This window comes from Semicossyphus pulcher, unplaced genomic scaffold (assembly GCF_022749685.1).
Source record: "Semicossyphus pulcher isolate SPU_LCO1_2020_fin unplaced genomic scaffold, fSemPul1.0.p SCAF_13, whole genome shotgun sequence".
Lineage (NCBI taxonomy): Eukaryota > Metazoa > Chordata > Actinopteri > Labriformes > Labridae > Semicossyphus > Semicossyphus pulcher.
Window position 1 is genome coordinate 21,569,061 of NW_027211637.1, and position 18,081 is coordinate 21,587,141.

Here is an 18,081-nt window from a genome sequence, read left to right on the forward strand (position 1 = left end):
GCAGACACACAGGACGGAGGATCAGTGTCTTTTGCTGCACACTTCAGGAGGGGAAAAACTTCAACTCCAACTTATGCAAACACTTGAAGTACTCACGAGATGGCCTCTATCATGTCGACACCCATCTCCACACAGCAGTGGGCGTGGTCAGCTCGGGGTTCAGGCAGCCCGGATACACAGTAGTAACAATCACCCAAAATTTTAATACGTAGACAGTGATTCTCCTGGTAAAGAGAGGAAAAGAGAAGGGAGGCGTCTTTAAGTTATCAGAACAGAAAAAACAGGAACATTTAAGGAAATATTTGCTTTCATTCATTCATTTAAGTAAACATAAGACAGTGGGAAAGGACACCGCAGTTCCTCACCGATGCCAGCTTGTCGAAGCGGGCGAAGAGTTCGTTGAGAGTCATGACGAGCTCCTGAGCCGTGCACTGAGAGGCCAGGCTGGTGAAACCCTCGATGTCTGCGAACAGTATACTGAGGACGCAATCCAGAGGAAGAAAGACAAAGAAATATTAACCCTCAACAATCAAACATCCTCATTAAGATTTCCCTGTTGAAGATTTAGCATTAGCATTAGCAGCAGTGCTATAGTCTAGCTGCTGACCTTGAGGGAGGCAGGAAGTTTGACCTTAATGCCTTTTGAAGGAGATCTGCGTAATATGTGTGTGTGTGTGTGTTTGTGTGTGTGTGAGGGACGGAGGGACTGTGCATGGTGTGTTTGCTCAGTGCTGTAATTGAATGTGTGCCGAAGCTCTCCATCTTTGGGGATTATCTTATCTTGGCTGCTGGTGATTAAGTATTCCCTCACTAGTGTTAATTAGCCTCCACTCTGCCAAACCACTCTACCCTTTTCTGACTCTGTGAGCGCACTTATGTGTGTGTGTGTGTGTGTGTGTGTGTGTGTCCACAGAAAACAAGGTTGATAAGGTGAGTGATATTCGTATTAATGGGCGGAACATGAAATAAAGCACTGAGGCCCAGAGTCCCGACTGACCTGACATTGTCGTGTTTCTGGATGTAGATCTTATGGAACATCATGTCTTCCTTCTTGGCATTGATGTCAGCCTTCATCTCCATGGCAACATGCCTTGGCAACACTGAAAGCAACAGACGCTCCTGGAAAACACAGAAAAAAAAGAAACAAAATGCAGATCATGTCACTCACAATGTTGCTGTTCATGTGCAGTGTGTCAAGTGTCACGTGACATCAGTTTGGGGGTTTAGACTTGATTTTGTACCAGTTCTTTTTCCTTTAAGAGGCTTTGTGTTATGCTTAGAATTAGGACTAGTTTTATTTTTTCTTTATTCTGACAAATCCCATTCAAAAAAGACAAAAACACAACAATGAATTGATTCTTACAGCCATTGTCTCTTCATCTGAAGCCTTATCTACTGTATCTTGTTGAGTGAGACAAACTGTTGCACTTGCTGATGTCCCTGCTGAAGATGATAATGTTCTGTCGTTAATTCTAAGTTGATCCGTCCCATTACAATACATTAACATGGCAACGCTTCATCGTGCATAAATTGCCAAGGCCGAGCCCCCTTTTGTGGAAGAATCGCACTTTGACTTTGAAAAACATTTTAATCTAGTATTTTGTAGCTATTCTAACTCAACACTCAAACAAGTACATTCACCCCTTCACTGCTTCTTTAAAAGATCCGCCCCCCTAATTCACGGAGGCCTCCTACAACTAACTAGTAACAAGCACTTGGGGAAACTTCTGATACTACCAAAGGATAAGTTAGCCTGAATAGAAGAAACAATTTTTTATCGATATAATGTTAGAGGACGACAGAGACAGAGCCACTGCAGCTAACGGACTGTGAGGAGATATTCTATCAAGTATGTATAGACGTCTAAATTAGCAATATGTGGCCACTGGGTTGAGCTATTGATCCACTACAGGGAAAGAATGAAGCGGTGAAACATCCGATGATCAGCATTAATTTATTAAGGTGCCACAAAGGTTCAGGCAAGGTAGAAAAATAATCAAACACATTTCTAAATAAAGAACCTTTTTTTTTTTTATTTAAAGATTATTTTTGGGGGGTTTTGCCTTTACTTGATAGGACAGCTGAAGAGAGACAGGAAATGTTGGGAGGAGAGAGTGGGGGATGACATGCACCAAATGATCGGCAGACCGGGAGTCAAACCTGCGATCAGTGTGACGAGGGCTGTAGCCTCTGTACACGGGGTGCCTGCTCTACCAACTGAGCTTAACCAGCGCCCATAAAGAATGTTTTTTATACACACTTGTCAAAATTGTAAATCAAACACGTCGAATTGCATCAACATCTGTAGGATCTTCCCTGTTCTATTCCTGAAAAACAGTGTGTGGCAAAGACGTTCACATAAGTGCTGGTCAGTGAAGTTAAGAGATATTAAACGTGGAGAAAAAAAGGGACACCTGGAATCAGAAGTCAGTGAATGATGCTGAGTTTTAGGAGAGAACAGTTTTTGGAAGAATATAAAATTTGTTCAGGAAAAGCTTGAGGGACTAATGATATATGAATTTGATTTATTCACAACATCAGATATTTTCTGTGTTGCATTATGGGTTGTTTGAATCCAAAATGTTGCTAGGCTAGCTAGTTAATTCAAGTCCAATTATAGTGTGTTTTTGAGTCTTAATCCTGTTGAACTTCTGGAAATTTGGACGGCTTGTGTAAAGTGTTGTAAGTGTTGCTGCCAGGAAGGGGACTATTTCCTGACAATTAAAGAAGAGTTTGAAAGCATCTCCTGATTTCTGCACTGCAGAAACAGACCAGGGACTGAAGTATCTGTCCAATATCCAAAATTATCACTGGATGTCACAATGAAGAGCTCAAACAGAGCTAACTGCCCAGAAAAGGAGCCTGACAGGACGGTCTGTGCGAGTATAAAACAGATGTGAAGAATAAGCTGCACTTGAAGACATATTTGGACAAATGTGGGATTTATGTTGAGCTTTAATGGAAGAAGTTTCATTTTTAGAAGAGAAAATGCTTCAAGGATGTTAGTCTGCTAAAAAAAGGAACGGTCTTTCCAGGAACAAGCTATGAAAATGAGGCAGCTGTCTTAAATTCTTACAGACGTGTATATATATGTGTCTGTGTGCAGGCCAACCTGTTGTTGATTCTCCCTCTGCAGATGTAGTCTGGCCTGGATGTATCCTCTGGTCTCCTGGAAGGCTTGTCTCTGGGAAACCTCAGCGGGGTAGTGGGTACAGATTCCAATGATGTTAGTGCACAGGAAGATCAGGACATTAGCGCTCACCTGGAGGGAATAGAGAAGGGGGGGGATAAAGAGGTCGTTAAGCATAAAGACACAAGGGAGGAAGGAGTACACTGCTGATCCAGAGGATACCAGTGGGAGAATCTCTGAATGATTGAAGCATAAATGTAAGCAGGTATGAAAAAGATCACTGATAGTGCTTTCACCACACAGCAGAGCAATGATTCATTTCTCTTATGCCAGCGTTTTTGGTATTGTTTCAGGGATAGTAGCTTCATGAATCAAATAAAAAAACATGATCATACAGGGTAAGACGAACACATTTGGAACTGAATGTCTGGTTTACTGGTTGAAGTGACAGTGACGCTGACAGAGATGGAGACAGATGGATATAAGCATACAGTACATCTCAGGAGGATGACTGTTCCGGAAAATTCTTACATAAAAAGAAACGCATTTACTGGTAACAGGTGTTTACTGCAGTTATTGTCTGGGTTAAGTTATGACACTGGTATGAATTCCATCCCCCCGTTACCTCTTTTTTTCAACGTTTATGTTTCCTCTCTTTCTCAAGAGACATTTTCCTTAAATCAGCACCTCTCTCTACATGTCACGGCCAGCTCAATCCAGATCTGAACCCCACTGAAAACCTCCTGAATGTGATCAAGTGGAAGATGGATGTTTACAAGCCATCGAACAAAGCAGAGCTGCTTGAATTCACGTCACCCAACAGCTGCATGATCGCTGTAATCAAAAACCAGGTTATTCCACCGAATATTGATTTCTGAACTCTTCCTAAGTTAAAACATTCGTGTTCTGTTGTTTAAAAATGAATATGAACTAGTTTTCTTTGCATCATTCGAGGTCTGAAAAATACCTTTTTGTTATCGTAACTAGTTGACATTTTCTGCAAACAATTATATTTTCAAGTAACGAGAAATGTTGTATTCAATAAACCAAGAGTTTATTTTACACAAACACAACATTTTAAATAGTAGAACCAGAGAAAAACTGATTTTTGAATTCTTATTTTTTACTTTGTGCTGCCTTTACGCGAGGACTTTTTGCATTTTCTGAGACAAAAGTGTACAATTGTGTGAGAACAGTGGTAAACACACATCACCTTTCATAAATATTGGGCCTCCTGTGATTTGAAAATTGTAGCCAGCCATATACGATTTCGATTAATTGTTCAGCCCTACATGACACTATGTCCAAGTTACCATAATGTGACTGCTGCTACAACCCCTGTCTACAACCCTCCGATACACCATGTCAAACACCAACAGGAGCAAAGGATCTGATCTAATCAACAGTTCTGATCTAATTTGAGGCCTTCATTTTAAACAGTGTTTTACTATTTTACTATTTAGTTATTGGATGTGGTCAGTTTTCAAAGAAAGTCTTCTTTTGAATATTTCTCCTTTTGCTCTTTCTCGAGTAATTATGATCAATACTTCAGTATTTGGTTGTGTGGACGGAAGATTTTACATACTGACATCTCCTGGGTAAAAATGGAAATACACAAAGGCCAAGAGGTTCTGTTTAAGTCGCTCTAACACTTACATAAAAGCACATACATTTAGGAGGAGTAAGGACAAGTCATCTTATTCTAGTAATCCTATAACTTAATTTCTCAATAGTCTAAAGAGATCTTTACCTCCTTTGCAAATATAATATGTTGAGAGTTCATTAAATATTTGCCCGCTGTTTGAGACAAAGGCTAAAATCATCAAAAATCCTCGCTGTAAAAATGATCGTTTCTTTGCCATTTGTTTTAAAGGATAATTTTCTTGCAGAAATGCAACACAATACTTTCATGGGCTTTTGTAATTCTTTAATTTTTCAACAGCGTATTATAACAGTATCTTTATATCTGAAATACTTTTTGATGGGCTTCTTGATGCCTATTTATCGAGGCAAATCAATATTTTTACATCATAATGATGAATACCAGAGAGAACTGTAGCTGCCTTGCTTACAAATCCAAATGATAGAGACAAACAGACTGGAGAGAATTATGTAATCTGGGTGGATATAGAAGACATTTAAGAAATATCACACGAGAGGGAGTGATGTTACTGAATATCATCACTGCTGTGATTCGGTCGTAGGCACGAGGCCGCAGATAATACAAGCGTAGTTATACAAGCTGCAAACAGTAGTAAAAAGTATTAATCTACAACAGATAATAATTTTTTTCCTCCACCAACTCAACTAGCTCCACAACTGGACTGTTGTTGCCAAGCAACCCAAACATTCTCCTGCACTCTGTCTACAGGTTACCACAGATCAGCTGTTTTTATCATGTACATTTATCTGTTTATTTTAATTTATCATCAACCAGTGAGATAAGAGTCTGCTGTGTGATTCAGGCTCGGAGACCCTCGAGTTGAAAAAACTTCGACTCTAAGCAGAAAAGCGCCCGATTTCATTGCCGTTTATTTCCCATTTTCCAATTGGATGAAAGGAGAGGCGGGACTTCTCTCAGTTTACAATTATAAAGGTTAGCTAAATGACAGCTTATGCTCTTCTTTTAACTGTAGGCTTCAACAAAAAAAGGAAGCGCAGTGCGCCTTGCGTTTTACAGCCTACAAAATGAGCTGGATTTTCACTGGAGGGGGTCTTTAAGGACCTTTTCATTCCATTGTTCTTCCATTAAAAATTGTCACTGTTATTAATACTTCACAATACTTCATAAAATGTTTCTTTTTTCACTCGAAAGTGAATCCACAGGAAATCCAGTCATAATGTTATATGTCTTAAAATTAATTGTGTTCACAAACGCTTCTGATTCGCATCTCTTAAACTGTTTGTAAAGGGTATATGCATAGACCATAGGCATAGACGGATTACCGCATGGGCAAAGTGGGCGTGTGCTCAGGGCCCCAGAGCCAATAGGGGCCCTTGGCCTTCAGAGTTGTTGTTTTTTTTGGTACAATTAAAAAAAAAATGGAATGAATGTTGTTTTGAAAATGTAGTATGCTAATAAAATCATTTGAATGTTTTAGAAATTATAAGATTAAATCAGTAATGTGTGACACAATGAGGTAAGTACCTATGCTGGGGGTCAAACATACAGCGCGTTTTCAAAATGGAGAAGCGGGCGCTCAGTGGATCAGCTAAACGAAAACAAAGGAAAGAAAAAGAAGCCAAAGATGTCGCCTTGGTGCAGCAAATTCCATCCATCTCAACATTTTTCACCGAAAAAGTGAGGCATGATGATGGTACTCATGCAGGTGGTTAAGTTGAGTAGTTCCACTGTGGTTTTGTGTGGTCGTACCTGTGGCTCTTTACTGATGTTCATTCATGTTGCCTTTATTACTTTCACGATTTGTATTAGGTGGTTATATTTTAATTAAGGTGTGTTTTACTCTATAATACTGCAAGGGCTGGCTATTTGAGCTTGCTGTCTCTCCCATAATATGTATATTGTCCTGTACATGGCAGGTTCCAAACAAAACAGACCTAAATTGACAGTAATTTTGTGTGGTTGTGTGTTGCCCGGTGTTGTTATGTGCGTAATGGGAAGACCGCCTTTGCGCGCGCACTGTTTGCGTGTGTAGGCAGGGGCCCGTGGCGAGTTTGTGTCCAGGGCCTGTGGTCATGAAAATCCGTCTATGGGTATATGGAAGAACAAAAGTGAAAAGTGATGATACATTTAAAGAAGTACTGACCATTTAAACTTGCTTTTACTTTAAAAAAAAAGAGCCCTTCTGCTGTCTTAACATTAATCAAAAGAAACACATTTTAAAGGAACATGCATGTTAACAGAAAAGCATGAATGAATTATGTACTATATTAATAGTATTTTATATGTAATACATAATATATAAATATATATGGTTGCTAGAAGAGAATAATGAGAGATGCATTGGAGGGTAAAGGTGACCCAAGGTGACATAGTTGACGGAGTATCAGACACAGCAATAGAAAACAGATGGGTAGTGGACGGATGAGTTTTACAAGAAAGCAAACAAGGGGTGGGGTTAAAAATAGAACAGCGGCATAATGGACAACACTGATAAGATGGAAGACTGACAGATGTTGAGGGTAGGAAGGAAATGAGTGGTGAGGAGCGGGATGAGGAAGGAAAAAGACAATGTGACGATGACAGGAAGAGTAAGGGCGCGAGTGAGCGAGCGAGTGAGATCTGCAGAGAAGAGAGAGAGAGACAGATATGGGCCACAGTGACATTAGGCAGATGGCTCAGAGCGCTCGGCTCTGTTTACATTACTCTCACTGATCAAGCAAAAAACAGCCACGAGACAAAAGTGAAACCTGCAGCATGATTCGCAGGTGGATGCTTCCTGTCGGTCTGTCCGTGTGCATTCAAAGACTTTTATCTCTCCACATGCGATGAGCTTCGGCTACCGTGCGCATTCATCTGTCTGGATTCACACTCCATGTGTCTGAGCTCGCAGCCTCAAACTAATTGCTTGCTTTTCTCAAGAGGGCAAGGGCCAGTGGGTTTACACAGTACACAGTAAGGTCCCGTGTTTACGCAACAGTTCTCCACCTCTGTAGGAGCTCTTTACCTGCTACCTGTCCTGCACTCACTGACACGCTCCCAGTGCGAGGCCGCTGCACCTGCTCATGTCCTCAGTGCTCAACAACACACTCATTTATCTAAAGTCACCACTCATTACCTTTCCTGACAGCCTGTTCTGTTCTGTGCCGCTGTTCTTTGATGCTTTATAATCATACTACTATGTATTATAATATTCATTACTTACTCTTTGTCTTGTTTGAGTTACCAATACGATTATGCCCTGCTATAAAAGGGTTACATGCAGTTTGCAATGACAAAAACAACAGTAATTGAACATCACGTCACTTGAAAATCACTTTTGTTTAGCCATAAAATCAGTCATCATTTCCCCCGGGGTGACACGATGGACGCAGCCAGCCAGTCTGTGAAGAGGACCTCGGCCTAATCCCTGGATATCAAAATGGCATTATGTAAGAGCTGCTCTGATCTAGACAGGACGGGCACAACAGCACTAATACTGGCTATTCAGCCCAACATAGATTAAAATGTATTTTGCCACAAAAAGCCCCCCACAGCTTAGGGAGGATATGCAGGCTTAATCAATAAATGATCAACATGGCTGTATGGAAGCATTGCTGCATAAATGATGACCTCTGTTTAAGAACAGCTTTCACCTCTCTGTTATGTAGGTGCAAAATCTCCACAAGGAAACCTAAGATTTATTTTAAAGTCTTTTCCAAAATAAACCCCCAAAAACTCACAGTAATCTAAAGAGGTTTGGTATTTCAAAAATGAAGAATGTCGTCGTTATGATTATTACGTTTTCAGGAGGGGCGCTGTTGTGGTTCCCTGAGCCAATCACAGCGTATAGGTGAGTGTGGGAGTGGTTCAAATTAGCAACTGGGCCCCATTCAGACCGGCGAACATGGCAAAAGAGCGATGCAGAGCTGGCCTTCTTTCTGTTGGACAGGTAGGCGCCTCAAACCGGGTTGGACAAGCTAACCGGCGGATAGCATGCTAGCGCAACAGTAGCCAACGGTTAGCATTCTAGCGCAAAGGTTACCATGATGCTGTCGGTATTAGCTCAGTGGGGTGGGCGTGTTCTCACATGAGAGAGTGAGCTTCTGGTGAGGAGCCCAGGAGGAGGGGCCCAGTTTGAATGTGTTGTTGACACACACACTTATCATACCTTTAACTGTGTGTGCAATAGCTTTGCAGGTGTGGGTCATAATTTAAAGAACTGGGCAAATTTAATTCACACAGATGTTGAGTTGACTCTGATACTACCTTTAATGCTTGATTAATGCCAAAACAACAGTGCATCCAATTCAGTCTTTGTGCATTTTATACAGAACAGTAAGACAGTGAATATTTATAAGCCCCTTTTTGATTCTGCGCCATTACTCTTTTATTATGCGAAATGCCGCAGCAGCAACACCACACCCTCCCTCCACATCTACACACCCATCACCACTCCACACCTGATGAAACCCCTCTGATGTTACTGTCTGCAGGTTGGCCTAGCAGGCGAGAATGAAATGGGGGCGAATGGAACTTGACTTATAATACTAATGGAACTTTATTTATATTTGTCTCCTCCTTTATGATGGATTTACCACAGGAGCCATTTACTTCAGCGGGACGTCTGTGGTCCTGACAGTGAGTCTATAAACATTGACTTTTAAGGCCATGAGGCCTCATTTCAGACTGGGGAAGAGTTGTTTTAGAATGAGAGCAATATGGGAGCAAAATGGGACAATAACCAGCATTCTACGATAAGGGTACAAATGTAATGTACCAGGGGAAATTATTTAAGGCAGCTTTCATTAATATTTGTATATTAAAATGGATCACATAGCTCCCTGTATATAAGAGATGTTGTAATGATCCACTTGACTCTTCAGCCCTTCAGAGCTTTATAGAACTTATTAGTTTGCCCACGACTTCACGCCTCTCTTTGCACTTTATGTGTTTTAAAAAGCCAAATGTACAAAAAACAAACAAAAAAAACACGGACGGGTGGATATGTCTATCTACAATTGTAAAAAGACAAAATAAAAAATAAATATAGATAAGAAGTGCCCCCTGCAGTTGGTAGAGAGTAAAAACAGACCAACAAGAGTGAATATTGGACTTACATTCGCCAAATAGCTAAATGACTACAAATGCTTATATCGCTCTGTTGAGGACATCTGAATAAGCTACTTTTCAACTAACACAAAATACATCCAAAAACATGGTAATGTGTCACATAAAGGAAATCTGATCAACAGAAAATTGAGCTTGTAGGAAGCAAAAGAAACTAAACAATCCTCCACAAAAGAGAGAGCAGGGTGTTGCAAGAAGTCAGCACTTTAAGCCAATTTCTATTTGAACCAAACAGTCTGAGATTTTCTAGTCTTTCTTGCAAATGTCAGACCCAACATCTCTCGTTCTTCTTTTTCCTTAGTGCAGATAAGTAGGTGACCAGATCCCTTTTCTGATCCCCCATCATGCTCTCTACCAAAACTCAACTCAACACTGATTAGATAGATCCTTAGTTTAGCTGGAGTCGATCTGATTTGTCTCTTCAGTCCAATCAGTCAGTTGAAAAGTTGTTGCAAAAACAAGTTTTGCTATGATGCTTCTGCAGGTATGATGTTCACTCTCCTGACTTTATATTGCTGTTAAAGAGCTCATTTTGAAGCCAGCAGTCATTATACACCTCTTATGCGTGGAAGATGGAGCCGTGATGATCGTGGTGTTTTTATATATATATATATATATATATATATATAACTCGGTGTTGCTGAAGAGTCTCTCTCTCTCTTTCTCAGTCTTGTGAAAGGTTCTGCTTAGTGTTGGCCCGAGACTCACACCCACGGAGACTGTGAATTATCAGAGATGGCAGCACAGCTTTCACTTAGCAACTATCACCCACATTCCTCAGCCTCCCTCCATAAGACCTGCAGCAGTCCCCCACCCAGGTTCAGGGAGGGTGCAGCATGGGGACCAGCTGACAAGGAGTGGGCGTAAGGGGTGGGCAGATGACTTTGTGTTACAAGCTCATTAACATATTACAGTCAGTTCCCCTCATTAACTTCTTGCTTTCTCTATCAATAAATCTATTTATTTACTTAATCAATTAATAGCCGGAAGTATAAAATGTTGAGGTTAACAGAGCCCAAATGCAAACCAATCAATTTACTAAGCTGTTGCTACTGTTGCTAAGCCTGTCAAAAGTTGCACTCTTGCATAAAACATTTACAAAGTTACAGTTTACAAATAAAATGATGGCCGATATAGATATATTTTTGACACAACAAGTCTTTTATCTCAGACAGAAAATAAAACGTATATTTTCTAGCTGTTAAATACATTTGGCTGACTGAAATGACAGATTCGATTAGCTGTAGCTAGCTAGCTTTTTAAGCATTAGCTTCTAGAGTTAGACGAAAATACAATCTAGCTGACTTTTAAATGTTTCCACCAAACTTGAAAAGTACTACGAGAGAGGGCATGTAAAGCTGCCTTTTATGGCTTTATGATACGATGGTGCTGTAAGATTGTTTTGCCAAAAGTGCAACCATTGTTCTTGTGTTGCAGCTAGCAGCTAGTTTTGAGTTCTGGTACTGTATGTATGAAAAGAAAACATATAAGAGAAAAGCATTTAAGGATGAGAATAAACTGGTTGATAGGGCAAACGTAACTAACAATGTAGTCAATATTATTGCTCATTCTGGGGCGCTGGTTTAGCTCAGTTGGTAGAATTTCCCAGAGGGAGTCATCCCAAAGGGATCAATAAAGTTGAGTCTAAGTCTAAGTCTAAGTCTAAGCAGGCGTCCCATATATAGAGGCTACAGTCCTCGACGCAATGATTGCAGGTTTGACTCCCAGTCTGCCGATCATTTGGTGCATGTCATCCCCCCGTTCTCTCCTCTCCACATTTCCTGTCTCTCATCAGCTGTCCTATCCATTAAAGGCAAAAGCCAAAAAAATGACCTTTGAGATATTATTGCTCGTTTTTTTTGTCAGATTCTAGACAAATGGGACTGAAAACATGACCTCCTGAGTCAAACCACAAGTAGAGAAATCAAAAACTTTTCAGGCTTCCCAGGCTTACCGTTGCTAAGCTATGATTGGACAATCGCCGTGTCAGGGAGGGTTTCAGCAAACTGTTGAGCTTCACCACTGGAAATGTTTTAGGGCTGTCTCTGACTACTGAAGTCACTGAAGAACAATATCTTATGCGAACATGGAAATAAACATGTAGGCCGACAGAACAGCCACAGAAAACTGGAGAACAAGACGCTGAATTTATAAGACCTTTTCCCAGAGGGAGCAATGACTGATGGGATATTGTTGTTGAACCGGAGCCAGAGAGAGTGCAAGTCAGAGCTCATCGGCCTTTGAGAAACATCTGGAACTCTTTAGAGCATCTGTTTTAGATCAGGCTCTGTAAAACACTCTCTAACACCCCAAACACAATGACTTAGTGCTTTACACATGAGAGTCTCCGCCGTAGGTTGTCCCTAATCTTTCCTAAAGAGCGTCACTTATGTATTTTCTTTCTTTCATTTATTTGTCTTCGGCCTCCCCCCGCTCCGACTCGTGCTCGCTGTCACTTTGAGCCTTTGTGAAAGAGTCTGTGTGTGTGTGTGTGTGCGGTGCCAGGCAGCTGCTGGGTTTGTGTACTCAGCCTGAGCCTCATGTCTACACACAGCTCACACTGCCCTTATCTGAAATGACCAGAACCACATCAACAGATAAAGAGTCAAAGCCCCGCCTGCTCACTCGACCCCGGTGGTCCACACTCTGTAGCTAACTGAGACACACTACTCGAAGACCTTTGAGTCTTACAGTGGAAAAACACTTCACTAAATTAATATTTTAAGCCGGAGCGAAAAAAAGTATTTTGGCGCACAATCACCTGCACAGTCTTGTCATTTCTGTAATTTGTGATGAACAGCAGGGCAGAGTTGTGTCCTTTCTCAGGAAATGATTTTACAGGACATTTCCAGGACAACATCAATCAAACTGTTAAAAGGTATTCTTAGTTTCTCCAGAGATCAGACCTTTCTGAGCCGAGTTACACAGAGCAATAAAAGCAAAGTTTAACAGTCATCTGTCCTTTCTTTTTACCCAATTATTTTTAGGGGATTTCTGGCAGGGCATCCTCGAGAACTGTATTTTGATACACGCTTGTAAAAAAAGCTCTAACTATGTGCTGGTTACTTCCTACTTTTAAAGCGCTTTTCTAGTCTGCCAACCACTCAAGGCACTTTACACTACATGTCAGCGTTCACCCTTTAACACGCATTCATACAGTTATGGCAGAGGCGGCTAGCCAGAGGACGCTTAAGCCGCTTTCCCGCTGGTCAAAAAACACGCTAACACCCGGCTTTTTTGCTTAATGGGAAAGGCTACAATTGGCATTCTGACCCGGGTGAAATGACTCTGCAGTAGACCCGGGTAATTATCACCTCGGCTCCGACCAGCATTGATGGGAACACAAAACCTGTGTCAACCGCTAATCTCCGCCCGCTTTTCGGCTTGATGCTATGCTCCGTCGCTAACTTGTCAACTCCTTGTCATCTCAGCTACAAATTCCGCCTGTCTCCGTCCAAGCAGCGCTTGGACATAGTTCGTCGAATCACCGTAACATCTTCACTGTGTACTAACCCTGCTCCGGGTGCGTTTGTGACGTAAGACTGTGACGCAGCAGAAAAGAGACCGAAAGGAGGATACTTCACTGGCAATGGGAACAGAGACAATCTGCAACTATAAGCAGGTCTTCCTGGGTCTGAAAAACCTGCGTCAACACGCTAAATTTGGGTGGGAAAGGGGTATTAGACATGTAGACTGCAGGTGCCGGAATTTGTAGCGCCAACCTTCCAATTAGAAGACGACCAGCGCTACCACCGAGCCACAGCCGCCCTGAATATTCAAAGTTCTCAAAGTAAAATAAATAAATAAATAAAAATGCTTTACTCTTGATCTTTTTGTTTGTTACATAAACTGTTTTCCCAAAATGAAATCTTTAAATCTATCAAAAGAGCTTCTCACATGAAGCAGCATCATTTAAACAAAACCAATTATTGTGATGTAAGGGCATACAGTTTAATAATATAGCTCAAACACATTTGAATTTTATAGTTAAAGTTTTTTTTATATAAATCACAAATTTTCTCATTCTCAAAGCCGTTTAAAGCCTTTCGATTAGGATTTTATTTACTATTAAACTGTGAATGGAGACAGTCTGTGGAGTCCCATCATGGATATTTACATTAAGAGTTTTGTCTTTCTTTTACCAGAACCAGTTACTTCTACTCGCTTACGCAAAATGCTTCATTTGCACAGAAGGTGAGTGCGTCATTTTTAATTCAATCATGTGAATTGTTAAAGAAACTATATGTAACACAAACATCACGCTCACACAGACAGTAAATATAGTTAACAGGAAATAGAGAGTGATTTTGTACACATAGCTTTAGTCCGACTCTTATAGTAAATGCAGAAATAATTTATACAGGAGATTTGCCCCATTAGTTGATAATAAAAAATCTAAATGTAGTTTACTTTGGAATACATCAGCAGCTGGACTGTAGCATTTTGCACAGGAAGTGATGTATTTTTTTGTGGTTCGAGGTAGAAAATATGAGTCTTGTTATGCATTAGATAAATCACAAAAGAACAGAGTGTGGGAAGCCGATATTATATCATTCAAAACAGGAAATGTGTGACAATTTGTTTTAGTTTCCGAAAGTGTAATTTATTCAGAAAGCCAGTCAGAAAATATTTTATAACAACAAATGTATTTTTCAAAATGAAGCTCCCTCAATACTCTCCAACTCTCGTCTCCTGTCACTAACTTTTGTTATCTATCGACATAACTGGTGACACAGAGATTTCTATAAATAATTCTTTGTTGGCTTCAGCTTCTTTTTAGGCATCGTTGAGGCTGTGCACTGAAACACAAGACCATACACATCCCATAAATAATGCACAGCCTTGTCCTGACTTGTAATGCAAAGCCAGTTATCCTGATTCACACCGAACACGTTCAAACTTCTTTTCCCTCCGTCTTGTTTCTGTAAACACGGACAGTGACATGCTGGGGGCCCTAACATTGAAAAACGACACAGCACACACATTTCTTGCCAACCATGCGGGTGTGACTACTGTGGAGAGTGTGACTATTAAAGTATTCTGGCATTGGAGAAAAGTGTTTCTTATGTCAAGAACAACAAAATCTGCGTGAAAAGAAGGGATTTTCAGGAATAAACTTCCGCGATTTTTCCTGGAAGGCACGGGACCCCTGCAAGGACGGACAACAGGTTCAAGGATTACTGCTGTGATTAAGTAAAAGCCTGTCGGATGAGCTACGTCAACATTAGAGGAATGTAAAGGACTTATAAAGCAATCATCTGTGCCCACATAACTTACTAAAGGGCAGTTATTAAAGAATGAGACATCTTCAAGGGCCTTAAAACCCACCCTGCAGTATCTCCAGATGACAGGGGCCACAAACATGCACAGTCACAGCGAGCCGACCGCAGATAAGCTTCCCTGAACCAGACAACTGGCAAACAACATCCTGTGTGCATCCCTCCCTCTCGACTCCCCACCACCTCCACTCGCATGACCTCTCCTCTGTCACCGCCGTGTTTAATTATGGACCGTCTCATTTCGACAGCAGGGGGGACGAAAACAAAGCACAAAATCCATCCTCGCAGGCCAAACAGCAGCGTTTCTAGAAAGCTCGGACCCCTCAAACATCTGCCCCCCCCACCTCCTGAGCTTTCACATTCTCAGAAGGAGAAGTGAACAGCAGAAATCAATTCTGACCTGATTTTTTCTCTCCTCTCTTCACTTGAAGCAACGGTTACCAAACTGTACACACACACACACACGCACACACACCAGCAGGCTGAACTGGGTCTCGCTAGCTTGAGTCGTAGTTGTTTCCATGGCAACCGCTGGACCGACTTGAACACAAGCACTGAGGGGAGACACTTAGCGATGCTGTTTATTCCCCATCATTCTCAGAAGTGATGCTAAACTGATAACTCATTTCCCCCAGCGCTCTTATTGGTGCACAGATTGGCTGATTGGCGGTGGTGGCATGTGTGTGTGTGTGAGTATTTATGTGTGTCTGCATCCATGTTATCCTCACACGAGCACAAACAGACAGTTACAAACCAGGGAACTGTATTAACACATAGAAGAATTTACGCAATGATCACATCACTAAGGTGTAACAATGCTTCAATTTTCACACACTGCAACCTACATGGATCCTTTGAGTAAAGCTGAGGTGTTTTCTGCGTGTGTGTGTGTGTGTGTGTGTGTGTGTGTGTGTGGGGGATCGCATAAGTCAGCACTCATTCAGGTCGTGAGCAACGTGTACATGTGACAGGTATCCTAGTTAAAATGCTGCTGCCGCGTTAAACACACAAATTATTTATCAAGGAGGCTGTGGAAGGACTGCGTGGGGAGAATATCGGATTATCCCTCCGATCACGCCTGCCGCCTCCTCCTCCTCCTCCTCCTCCTCATACAGGGTGTCTTATTCTATAGCTGCAGCCTCGCACAGGTGATCGTCACAGGTTGACACTTCCTCCACTGGGATCCAAGTCTCCCGTCTCGATGCGTGATGCACACACAAGGTTATTCCAGCACCGGGAAGCTGCTGTGAAACTGTGAACAGCTGATGCACTTGATACAGCGTGAGATTAACACTGATTAAGATGCATTTATTCGTTGTAAAACATCCTGGACAATTTGAAATTGAGCAACAGCCATTTAGAAAGTTTGATGTGAGAGAACAGTTGACATATTTAAAGTCCTGTCTCTTATTTAATCTGCTGAGTAAAATACACAGAAAGACATGGTTGAAGCAGCGAAACGCATCGGTCCAGAGTACACGGAGAGGCCTGATTTGCCCTCTGTGTTGAATTAATGGGCTTTTAGGGGCTTAACCCATTATCTCTGCTGTGGTCAGAGATCAAACATCCATCCCAAAAATGCATCACGCTTCATTAACAACAAACAAAGATGAATAAACTGCAACAGTATCTGTGATTATACAGTATTAGCCTCAACACCAGTGTAGTGTTTCAGGGTATGAAATCGCAGCCCCGTGTGTATGCAGAGAAAATGGGGTTAGAGTGACCTGCCTGTTGCTCTGACGCAGGGTCTGATAAGACTGTTCCATGTGACGCAACAGTTAGCAGAAACACCAAGGGCTGGGTATTTTTAGGAACCAGTCTTTGACCTCCCACAGCACTGTCAATAACATTCACACACAACAATGCTACATTGTCAGGAGGGGCGAAACGCAAACAGCCATGGGGTTAATAATGTTCAAGTGTTACAAGTTTTATGACACAATTTAATCAAAAAGCATGGAGCAGAGCGGCGTGTATAAACGTGCTCTGGCTCTACGGGTGCTTCTTCTTTGTATTAAGTCCTGCACAACAGCACATGTCAGTATTCACACTCATACAGACACCCACACAAACACCAGCACAATACTTTTGGGATGTTTCCTCCCAAAGAAAAACAAACAGCAGCAATTCTGACAAACATTCAATAGAGACTAGAAGGGAAGGTGACAGCCTTAACAAAGCATGGGATGGTGTGTGTGTGTGTGTGTGTGTTGATGTGTGCCTGGGTGGGACACGCGCATGTGTATGTGCTGTACCGCTACGGCTCATTGATTTCTGCCGAGAAGTCTGAGGCTCACAGACGTGGCGCCAAGAAAAAAAGGCAAGAGATGCAAGAGCAAAAGCGGAGCTCACATGTAACAGGACGTCTCCACGACGAGCACCTTTGCATGTCAACGCTTCGACAGGTTGGTGTTTGCTTTGAAAGCAGTCCTGCGTGTAACAATGCGGGTTAAGCTGCTTTAGACTGTTTATGGTGGGATCAGTGCAATAAGACACTCAAAGTGAAGCTCGAGAACAGACAGTCAAGTTTACTGTACGCAGCTGTTAAAACACACATGCAGACCAACGCCAAGAGCAATAAAGTGTAAGACACAAGCAGATGGATCGCATGTGTTGTGAAAGGTTCGAAGCGATTAAGGGCCATGAATTTCAAGAGTCAATCATGACATACTTCATCGAGATGTCAGCAAGAGCCTCCTTTTACTCTGGCCCGGTGACAGATCCTGTTAGCAACAAGAGAAAGAAACTGAAAGGATTTATATTACATATACTAATACTGACTTTTATGTACAAAATACAGTAATCAAATTACAAATTGAGGTTATATTAAGACATATTTTTGTGAAGATGATAAATGTAAATATTTTACTGTTTTCAGCCTATATTTTTGTCTCCTCTGTAGTGTTTTGAATAAGCTCCTAAATGATGTAAAGTTATTC

General features: G+C 41.5%; 1 protein-coding gene across 1 annotated transcript in view; it reads right to left on the minus strand.

Annotated features, from left to right (window-relative positions):
• The window catches only part of adcy6a (adenylate cyclase 6a), a 40,604-nt gene that overhangs the window by 11,890 nt on the left and 10,633 nt on the right, over window positions 1-18,081 (minus strand). Inside the window, exons 4-7 of the mRNA XM_069659580.1 lie at window positions 3,113-3,262; window positions 998-1,119; window positions 366-477; window positions 97-224 (exon numbers count right to left, since the gene is read on the minus strand). Coding sequence (XP_069515681.1) covers window positions 97-224; window positions 366-477; window positions 998-1,119; window positions 3,113-3,262 — 512 coding nt within the window. The remainder of the gene's footprint in view (window positions 1-96; window positions 225-365; window positions 478-997; window positions 1,120-3,112; window positions 3,263-18,081) is intronic.